Source organism: Hetaerina americana, unplaced genomic scaffold (assembly GCF_022747635.1).
Source record: "Hetaerina americana unplaced genomic scaffold, ioHetAmer1.1.p SCAF_82, whole genome shotgun sequence".
Lineage (NCBI taxonomy): Eukaryota > Metazoa > Arthropoda > Insecta > Odonata > Calopterygidae > Hetaerina > Hetaerina americana.
The window spans coordinates 1,234,840-1,246,789 of record NW_027287450.1 but is presented as its reverse complement, the minus strand read 5'-3'; the positions used below and the strand labels follow the sequence as shown (position 1 = coordinate 1,246,789).

General features: G+C 35.2%; 1 protein-coding gene across 1 annotated transcript in view; it reads left to right on the top strand.

Annotated features, from left to right (window-relative positions):
* The first annotated feature begins 531 nt into the window (after positions 1-531).
* The window catches only part of Art4 (arginine methyltransferase 4), an 81,853-nt gene continuing 70,434 nt past the window's right edge, over positions 532-11,950 (top strand). The window contains exons 1-3 of the mRNA XM_071597239.1: positions 532-664; positions 1,146-1,280; positions 4,365-4,468. Coding sequence (XP_071453340.1) covers positions 532-664; positions 1,146-1,280; positions 4,365-4,468 — 372 coding nt within the window. The remainder of the gene's footprint in view (positions 665-1,145; positions 1,281-4,364; positions 4,469-11,950) is intronic.

Sequence of the window (11,950 nt, the reverse complement as noted above, 5' to 3'; positions counted from 1 at the left end):
TACACGAAATGTCTGGTTTACGCTCGTTTAGAGCCACTTCCAGCAGGTTTACTTTGCTCCTGAGGCACTGAATATTAACTTGCGTAATTGTAAAAGGCTCTTCCTATTCCTAGGGTATCTCTCACTAAGCGCTCACCTTTATTTCGCCTCTCTTTGTTCTAAATTCACTCCACACTGTCAATCCTTTTTTCCTCATATAACAATTTCACCACCCAAGCTTTATCCCACCTAACAACAAATTAAATATTTCCCCTGTCCATGCTCGGTTCACGTTGTTTGTTACGCTGTTCTTGTATTTTGTCCTCTTTAATGCTTTTTTTAAACTTGTCACTGTAAATTGACGCTACTGCTGTACGTGAATAATGTTTTAAATTAAATGAATAGCATGTTAAAAAACCTAGCAATTCATGTAAACATCACACATTACCCGCCTGCCGATCTTCAATTTTTTCGCTACTCTCGCAAGATCTCGTTTGCAGAATCGAAAATTGTGGTTTGCATAGCAGCGCGCCCTGTCATAGTGTCTGCAAAATGGCGAGGGTTTATCGCAGAGTAGGGGTGTCATGCCTTAGCACTGAATTTTCGATAGAACCTAAGTATGAGTTTTCTGTTAGTATAGTGGTAGAATATGATCCGCAAGGACTAATTATCAAAGTGAAGAAAGGTAATTTTTTTGATACTGTGATTGCTCAGTGATATAAAAATGCAGGCATGACTTGTGGTCAGATGCTCGTTTTCTTATATCCTTGTTTACAACATTAATTATCTTCAAAGTTGAATTTATAATTTGAAATACAATGGCTGGTTTTAAGTCGTTAGCAGTTCAGTAAGTCTAGGTTTTTATGCATACGAATCTAACACACCAGTGTACTCGTGGAATATTCCGGTAGTTGTTTGTTTGCATGGGGGTGTACCATCTTTTTGTGTTTTGGGAGTATAATATTAAAATAACTGAACTGTGTTAAAGTACATAAAGCATTATTTGAATTTTTATTTTCTAATTTACTTTGCCTGTGAAAGTCTGACGTGTAAATTTTATTGATATTTATTTTTGATGTGTTAGTGGCTAATAGCAGATTCACAACATAAAGCGGCGTGCCTTTGCTTTTCCCTACCAATTATAGCATTACTTTTAAACATTGCAGATAATTACGGGACTGGTCAAGACCTTTTGGAGATCCCAGTAAGTTCTGGGACTGACTGTTCCAAAGTAGGCGCCTCAGGTTATTTATTTAACCTCGATTTGGAGTGCATCCTTTTAAAATTTTCCAGTGATGTTGGTAAGTTTGCCGGGGCTACATTCATTGCCCAATCAAACGTGGAGTTTCTTGTTACTCGTAATTATATTCTTGTCCTTTTCCTCCATGCTTCATATGCCGCCGAAATGCTGTCTAGACGAACATGAAATTCCTTCATTTGTAAATGTAACTATTTTCATTGGTGTATGTATATTTCATGATTTAGCTTTGGAATTTTTCATGCAGAATACGAATGACGTTATATATTTGTAAAATCGGTCAGTAATATTATCGGGAACATGGTGTTCTTTGCCGCTCGAATGAATGGAACCATTCAATCGATCGCAAATGAACGAATTACTATTGTTTTGTAGTTTTAAAATTGTGTTTGTGTAAATATATAGGTGTAGTGCATTTTTTAATGTAACTAAGCCTATCTACAAATTGGGGAAAATGGTTTTTCAAACTAGTACTAGAATCGGAGAGGCTGTCGCACTTTTCCGTTGATTGAAACCTTGTTGGTAAAATGTTGTATGACTACCTGTCCTGTGCATCATAAAAATGATCTTCTTTCTCTCTCTAAACATAAGTTATTCAAATTCTTATAACGGCTTACAATCCTTTTTGAAATTAGATAATAATACTAAGACATGCTGGGAAAAATAAACTAGTATTGTTTTTATGAAAATACACATTTTTGAAGAATTTAATTTATTCCAACAGTTGAAAATCATGATAAAATCTAGACTTGGTCAAATAAGCACCATTTTGATTAGTAATAAATATTTAACCAACTCGCGGCATTGTAGAGAGGTTACTTGACAGTACAAGAGTAGTTGTGTGGGTTTCTAGTAGAAAGCACTGCATGACCACGTTCCTTTTAGGTGAAAATCGTATTGGAATTAATGGAAAAACAAAGATCTGATTCAACCTGTTTTCTCTACCAATCTTGTTCAGTTAGAGCTCTTGCCCAAATTTAGTTTTTCTTGTTTAAGTAGTATAATTATTCTTATATCAAATTTGTATTTAATTAAAAGGTATTCTTTTTATTAATACACACAGTTAATGGCTGCTTAATTACCATAAGAATTTATTTACGAAGCTAATAATAATATAACTGTGTATGTATGCCAAAAACCCCAATAATGAAGCATCTCAATGTATTGTGTATGAATTAGGTGGATGTAGTTTTGATCTTCAATGGACCAGTGAAATTATCTCATTAAATCATGTTTAATCCATGCGCGATGGAATGTTTGACAGTATATCCTGCTTTATTCTCTGAATTAATTGCAATTCATAAATTAGGCTGATTGTAATATTTGACTTGAATCGATGTTCCCAAATATCTGTCATAACTGATACATAAATAAGTCAATATTTGTGTCTTTCTATGTTAACTTGTTTGATAATCCTTCCAAAATTTCATATAGACTTACATATTCATGTAAAATGCTGTGAAGGTCTACAATTTTAATTTTTCACCAGGGAGAATGTGTGGCCCAGGAAAACTATTTCTAATATCTCCATTGCAATTTCTCAATATTTTATTCATTTCCATAGCCATATTGGACCTAAAACTTAAGGTTTTACAAGTAATACCATTTTGTAATTTATAACACTGAATTCAGGAATGTTTTTGCATTCCCCATAGGGAATTTCGATGCCCATACAAAATTCCAAAAGTACGAAATCAACATTTATGGCAGTGCTTGCCACACCATTATGCAAATTGTCTATCATACAGTAATCAAATGAAGGAAAAATTAATGTTGTCAAGTACTATTAGCATAATGCCTGTGCTAGTATTTTTCCATTGCTTGAGTTCCCTGCATTACTGTATATCGGGAGTTACCAGGGCTATCGTATTTAAACTGAGCAATTTCATCTTTTCAATTTGAAAGTCATCTGCTTATAATAATTAAGTAATATGGAATGATTCTGAAATTATTGCTTTGAAAAAACATTTCAGTTTTTTTTAGTTTTATCAACTAGGTGTTCTTTAATCCATATATCTAATGTTCTATGTATCTAATCCGCCTATGTAATCTACTGACATAGTTGTGATTTCTGCAACCTTCACTGTGTTTCTACGAGGAGCTTTTTAGTGCTTGATGGATCATTCAAATAGAAACTCTTTCCAACTTTCTTTTTGTTAAAAAAAATTCTATTTTCTAATAGGAAATGTATTAATGAATTGGGTTCATCCACACAGGTTGCATTTGCCTTGGTCTTTCGTAATCTTAATTTTCCTAGCCAATGACATGGATGATGGAGCATCCAAGTTGCCCAATAAGTTTTACCCAGATGAGTGGGATTGTGAATCTTTTCCTGAATATTCCTTAAGTTAGTTTGGCAATTTGCTCAACTAGGTCAACTGCTATGGATAGGTTTTTAATGGTTCCAAGCACTAAGAAGTACTGGACTTCTAAGGTCATCAATCTAAAACAGCATATTACAACAAACCATTTTGATTTCTACATACTTTGTCTTTCTTCATTCCATTCAACGTGCCTCTCCATACTTCACTTACCCTGCATTCCACCCTATGTTGCTGCTTTTAGCACAGAATTGCTTCTTGATACTTTCATCCACTTTTCCTGCTGTATTTTAATTTAATGTTTGGATCCTTTCCCAAGAAAACTGAATTATGGTATTCCTACCATTGCCATTTCTAACCTGTGTGTTTCATTCATCCATTTTAATGGTCCATTCCTTTTTTATTACTATCCTGAGAACCTTTTCCAGTTGCCTGAATCTGTATAATTCTTTCATTTCACTTTTGGAATGACTGGAGTTCACTGGAAAGCAAATGATCACCACTTTTACCTTTGGTCATTAACTCACTGCAGTGGAGTATTTATCTTACTTAATGTTGAATGCCAGTTATATTTCATGAGCTGTTTCCTATTGTGTAGGCAATCTACCCTTAAGTTGTAAATTTTTCACGGAACAAAATTTATGTGGTGGGACAGTGATTGAATGCATTTATTCTTGTGGTTCATATAAAGATTATTCTAGCTTCTGGACCTTTGGCTGCATTTTGTCCTAAAAACTTATGGTTTAGATAAATTTGGCATTCGAATGAAATGTGTGTTTTATGCTAAGTATTTCTCTTTTTTTCAGATGCGCGAAACTTTCATACTCACATCGTGAAAGTCAAGTCTGGAAAGGGTGTTTCTGTATTCACGGAGCGAACAGATGATTCTTCAGCCATGCAGTACTTTCAGGTATGTGACTTAAAAATTGCTCCTTCTGATAGGATTTACTTTATTTGAGCAAAAAAAGTTTGCTTAAATGTGAATTTACATTAACTATAAAATAAGGGTCATCCAGCCACCAATGAAAATAGTGTGGACAGTGGCCTGCTGGCATCCAGTGCCTTAATTGACGGTCAATATTTTAAGCCATCAATCATTTTTTATAAATATTCAGTGATGGAGGGAATAATTCCTCTCTATGCCCCTTTTTGCACTACTGACCCATTCAAAAGGGAATTAGACTCTTGAACTTTAAAGAGCGCTTAACCTTAGCCTGAAATTAAAACCACCACTCGCAAAAGATGTGAAAGCAGGTTGAAAATTGTGTTTTTATCTTCATTGGGTATTAATATTTTTACTTTAAATGTACTTGCCGCGGCTGCATTAGATCTTCTGCTTTTGCCAAAGTGTACCATCCTGTTTCATTATTACCATTAGTTGGTGTCTAATGTGCTATCATATTTCATCACTTTTAGGGGGGGCATCTATATATATAAGCATATATATATATACACATATATACACATATATATGTATACAGGGAAAGGAACTGGCCCCCCCTACCCTGATGTGTGAATTTCACACCCCGTATAGGGCTTAGTACTGGGTGAACTCTACCATCACCTACTAAACTGACCTTCGGGTTGATTACTGTGTTTATGGTTTTTATGGTTATATATATATATATATATAAATATATATATATATATATTTATACACATACATATATATACTTATATAAACATATATATATATATAAACATATATATATAAACATATATATATATATAAACATATATATATATAATATATATATATATATATATTCACATATATTTATTTATTTATATGTTTATGTATTTGGTGCCTATGCCATTTGTTTTCATTATGAATACTGACTAAGGAGCACCAGACTCTTAGTTGTTCATTTTATCAGTTCTTATCTTTTGTCTTGCCCTTACATTTATCTGCAGTGTGTCCCTGTAAATATATGTACTAAACATAGGATGACGATCCATCATAAAATTTACCATTTCCTGCCTAAAAAGTTTTAAGTTCACAATGCTGAAAATGTAATTGAAAGAGCTACATGCGTTTTAATTTGCGAACTCTAATTTTTGCTATGAGATTCCAGTATTTTTAATTGAAAATATGATGGTATATATATACATTGAAACTGCTCTGACAGCACGCTGTAAATTTTTCTTCACTTCTCTCTGGAACTAATAATTAAACTTAGCAATTGAAATGCACTGGTTAAACATGTTGCTATGAACAGTAGATAACCAGGATGCACGTTGTTAAGTAAATGTAATTTCAATGTTAAATTATATGGTGGTTGGTTGTTTGGAAAGTAGTTTGAAGTCCATACATAACCAGTCCATTTGGCAGTGTCTAAAAATGAATAGGTTGTGTATAGATATTCTACATGGAGGTAATTCACATTCCACCATTATGCAAAATGGACAAGTTTATCTTGTGAATGTTGCCTCCATATTCCCTGGTTGTCTTCATAGTTGTTTTACTAGGGGAATACATGCATTAAATATGTATCAAGGCGTGTTTTGGGGGGAACATTGAATTTAGAAGTCGTATCCTTGCAGATTTGTCAAAATTGTATTATGAATGTATGTAATATAGTTTTGAATATGGAAAGAGTAAAGAAATGCTGAATCCAAGTTTCACATGTTTCATTAGACACCATGTATAATATATGAAGCGAACAGTAACTACGGCCATACGAGTATATGGGAAGTCAGCCACAGCCATGCTCTTGTAAATGGGCAAAGGATGGGTAAGGGAATTTAGAGAGGAAAGAGAAAGTAAGTAAATAAATGACTCAAAAAAATAAAATGAAATGACATAGGGGGCTTCAAAACAGAAGTTGGTTAAACCAAAAAAAGCTCTGGCTAAGGTGTACTAGATAGCATTGATCCTCAACCTTATCAAGCGCTCACCAGTCAGGGGCGAGAATTCTCTACGAGAGAATTATCTCTATGCCAGTGGCCCGCCAATCACACATAATAAAATAAAAGAATCCAGATCAATCACGCACTCTCTAGCTGGGATATACTATAGAAAATTGATCCTAGTCCAAAGCACTCAAACCCAATCAGGGCTTCTCTCTGCACCAAGGGATGTCACACTTTTGCATTTTGGGAAAGGGAAAAATTCGCACGGGGCAAGATCTAGTGAATGGGGATGATCAAGGATGATGATCCCATTTTTTGTCTGAAACCAGCAAACAATCAACGCTGAATGTGCTGATGCTTTGTCATCGTGAAGGGTCCATCCATTATGTTCGGTTAATATAGTGTGCCCTGTTGATTTTCCTAAATTCAGTTCATCAGACATTCATTCGGACAGTTTTTCAGCGATTGGTAAGGACAAGGGACCCCTCACGATCATTGTTGTCGTCAACACAGGTGGTTGAAGGTCGTCCCGGCTTTGCATTATCCGTGGTGCTTGTCAGCCACCTTTAAAATGCTTAATCCACTTGAAAATGGATATTTTCTTCTGAGAATTATCACCGTAAACAGCTGTCAAAATTTCAGTAAATTTTGATAACTTTTACCGCACTTCACCAAAAAACTTAATGTTGATTTGTTGCTCCTTGATTTTGTCAATTTCCATTTTCCACAAGCAGTAAAAACAAGGACAACAGAAGCTAAAATAACTGGCACCATATGCTCGGCGATCCACTTAGCACAGGCGGCTCATTGGGTCTCAGGCAACTAGCACCGCTGGTGGGCGGCGTGCGTCCGCGGCATCGCCACCAGATTGCACCAGTTTGCGCATTTGTTGCACAGATCACATATTTCATGGAGGGATTATACTTGAGAGTGCATGTGACCGACCCCAATGGCCCGAGTTCAAATTCCAGTTGTAGATGAATATTAGAGAGACCCCCATCCCTACTTGCGCATTGAGAGGAGGGTACTTGATGTGGAGTTTGCCATCCATCAGATTGGACGTTGAATTGTGAGACCCTGGGCACCTCCCAATTAGAGCAGGCCAATACTGATGTTATGTTTCCCTTTCCCCAATCCCTGAAAATCTTGCCTCTTTCAAATTAAGTACCCCTATCCCTGATGGCACTAATGACTTAAACTGTCAGTTTCTTCCCTGAATTTCCAATTCTATTTCACTATTGGGTCCCCAGCAGGATGTAAAATGTCCGTATTTCTGCACCTAAGAGATTTCCTGATTTCACTGTTGGCGCCCGGGGCAGGGTAGAATGGTCTCTTCTCGATATTCGACACCCCCATCAATGGAATGATTTATAGCCCATCTCTAACCATCTTTGGGGTTAACATCTAGCAAAGCATAGAGTGTGTGCATGGATTTACAAACATATGTTTTTATGCTGTCCAAATTCAGTGAATTGAAACTGTTGGGAATGGTATTGGATCATCCCTTAGTCAGTTGTGGTCTCAGTTTTTCCAGTGGTATAAAGGTAGTCACTGTCCACTTCTCCTAGTCTGGAGTTGAATCCACCGCTGGCATGTGGAGGAGTAAAAACCTTATCCTTTTGACTCCAGGTTTGAATTTGTACCTAGGCTTTGTCAAGTCAAACACCCAGTCATGCTGAGGAAGAATTTGCATGCAGTCATTTCTGACTTCGTGTTTTTGGCCCTCAAAGTGATCTTGTTCCACCATACCTTCGTTGGCGGAAGCTTTAGATGCATGAAGCCAACCCAATTCCACCATCTAATTTGTCTTAGGACAGAAAAATAAGTAAAATCCAAATATTTAAAAGTCACTTTGAAGTTCAGACAAAAATATTTTTTGCGGATACTTAAATTTCTAGTTAAAAAAGTTCTTTTCATTCTCATTCTTGGGAATCAGCATAGAGTACATCCAGGCCCATAAGATGAACAGGCACTGAATAAGATGCACTTTGATTTCTGAGGTTAGAATTTACAATAATATTTGGATCAGGCAGGAAAGGATCAAAATGTGAAAATGTTAACACTAAAAGCAAAAAAATAAAACTGTTGCATTAAAGAAATGGGAGCTATATCAATGTTTATTCATCTTAGGAAATCAGAAAATTGCCATCACTGCTGCTAAATCATTTCTGCAGTTATTTTCACTTCTCCCATACACGTCATCTTCACTTCCATCTAGCGCATTACTAATTTCACGGTATCAAAAAGACATTATGGTAGTTTTTTATCTAAGTTTTAACTCTGCCTGGACTTTTTCAACCAATCATTTACACTAGAAGTCGATGGTCATTACTTTCTTTCTGTTGGTGTGAAATCATGAGCTTGTGCAATGTAACCTTGCCTTCATGGTTTTCACAAGTTAGAAGTCCTAGTGAGCCAGATAGTTGCTATTAAATGTGGAGCACAATGGGTATATTTCCACTGTTCTTTATTTACGTACAACTAGTTTCAATGCTTAGGCGGTATCATCAGGTAAATAAAGAACAGTGTAAATATACATTGTGTCCTTCATTTAATGAACATGAACTTCTTTAAAGTTGATCTGGGAACAATTGAATACAGATAGTGGCTCTTGATGTGTGCAATGTTTTCACATTATAGTCTAATATGCTATGATCATTTAGGTTAAATACATAAATATTTTGTAATTATCAAGCCTTACCTTTGAAGGATGTACTTTTTTATTAATCTCACCATTGGTCTTTATTCACGCAGATGATTTGGCATTGCATGAAATATATTTGAGTATAATTACAATAATTCTATCACCATCAAAATTGTTGAAATATTTTGTAATATCACAGTTAATATATAATAATAAATATTCTTGTTAGCTCTGACTTTAATCCATCTTTAATGTTTTAAACTGGTTTATGTAGCAATACTCAATTTCGAAGTCATGTTACATGTGAAGCTATGACATGTTCTTGAATCATATTCATATCAGTCTTCAGCTCATCTAACATCATCGTTTTGTGTGAATTGACATTTTATTTTATTTGAGGCTGTTTGCCTAATTATTTCCCAAATCAGTCTGTCAAACTCAACTGAAAGAAAATAATCTACATAACATTTACCCTTACCAAATTATTTAATTTATATACCTTATAGGAATCTTCATTTTTCCTGCAGTAAAGCTTATCAAAACAATGTTCGATGTACTTCAATTCTCGGTATTTTATGCAGAAAAACCTCTTACTGTATTATACTGAAAAATCCAGACAAGGGTATTGCCCTTGGCTCTATTTTACATGAAGTAGGTACCTATGTACATTAATATCAATGCATCAGTAATCACATTGGCCTTGATAGGCACCTGCATTAATTTTCCATGACAGTGCAACAAATGAAAACATCTTCATTTTCAACAAGATACTATTTCAGCATTTTCTTGAATGTCTTCGCAATTAAATTAAAATATTTTATGGCTGCAAGGAATGTTAAAGCAATAGATTTGGCAATACACAATGGTGTATCTAAGAGAAATTACCTAAGAAATCACAAATTGGGGCACGTAAGTAGCTCACAAATTCTTCGTTATCTCATTTAATATGGAAAAAAGGATTATATCTATTTATAGTAGCATAAACATGAAAGGGTAATAAGTCTGGATAATTAGCAAAGAATGCAAAAATAATAAACGAAGAGATTTGGCTGTTCACGATTGTGTACACACGAATAATTACCGAACAAATCATATGCAGGAATACAATCTTCCACAAGTTCATCATAACTTATGTTGAAGTGGTTACATACACCCCGCATTCATAAGTATGTCCTCATGGATTTATTCTAAAAATTAATGTTTTGTTTTATGCATTACTTTTCCAATTTAGCTCAAAGGGTGAGTGCGAATGAAAGTGAAGTGTTAACAATAAAAAATTTAAGAGCTTAGTGTTGAAATTAACTAAATATATAACATAGGTTTCACTAAACAAAATTAATAATTACATTGCATTGATAAAGTAGAGAGGTTGAGTATAGTTCTTTCGAGATACTTCTTTGAATAACCAATATTAATTATTTTGCTTCGCCTGTTTTTTTTTCTTATCTGTTCTGGTTATTTTTAATGCAAAATAATAGCGTTTAATTCAATCCTATGCTCAAATTTAATCATTGATACGCCAAGTGAAGGTCACCCGTGTAAACAAAACAAACCGCTGCCTTATTGAAAAAATACCAGGAGTTATAAAGGAAGGATACCTGGCTGGGCTGGTAACTGCAACCCATTACAATGGGATCACTCCGTCTGATACTTGTTTGTAATTGCTTTGGACGGTAAGGCTCACTTCCGGCCGGATAATACTGGCCGGCAGAGTCACTATGCCTTTTGTAACAGCTCCAGGCAGTGAGGCTCATTTCAAACAGTATCATACCGCAGACAAGTGAACTCCATGAGTGGTATACGGTTTGTAATATCACCAACTGCATCACCTTTGTAAAAGATGCCTTAAATTATTTAAGGGAAATTCCATGGTATGATCTTATTTAGAAAAGTGTGTGTGAAGCCTTAAGCCACTGGGGTGTCAAAGTTAGTAGTATCTCTTGAAGGAATACACACTAAGTTGCAGCCAGATAGGTCTATCACTCTGTGTTTAGTCTTCCTCTGAATCACGTAAGATTTCTGAAATTTGAATGAGAGATATTTCATGTTTTAAGATTTCATATTTTCCCTGTTAACCATTGTGGCGAAGTCTTCATGGGTTTTCCACTTGGTCTGGGTTTCAGCTCCTGATCCTTTGATGGCTAATTCTGTTGTGATCCTCAGATGTTGATCAGTGACAAGTGGACACAATGGAGGTAGCCATCCAAAAATTGGTAGCTGAAACCTTGACCTGCTGGAAAATAAAAATTTTACTTTGATCTTGAAACTTGATGATCATTATGGTGAATCTGTATCTTTGATTAGAATGGTAAATTAATGGTTTCAATATTTTCTGATCAGCCAAATGAGTATTCGTATAATAAGTGATTCAACTTTCTGGAGACCCTCTTGAATACTCCAAAGATCATTGATAAAATCATTCATATTTTGATGGATGGTGACAGTATAATGACCAAATTTCCATGTTTTTTTGGTTAGCCATATTTTTCGATTATCTGCTTATCTTCATGCATCCATTAGCATGGATAATTAAGAGTTGAATGTACTTATCATTTTTCATGGACTTTTCGAACCCCCCTCCTGTTGCCAATTTTACTATGTACCCCAAATCTTATGTTTATTTTAGCCTTCACACTTTTTGAGGAACTCATTATTTTCATCGCTTTGAATTAATTCTAATCCCATACCGATCTAACTGTCTCTACGCTTTGAATAAGTAATGACTGTAACCCTTATCCTGACTGGCTAAATGACACCAGATCATCTACAAACGTGATTCTTCGACTCCTACTTTAACTCCAGCTTGCAGCCCTTCCCATGCCTCGCGAATCATTTCCTCTGCATGTATATTCTAAAGAACAGGTAATAATGGACATCCCTGTCTCACTCCCCAGC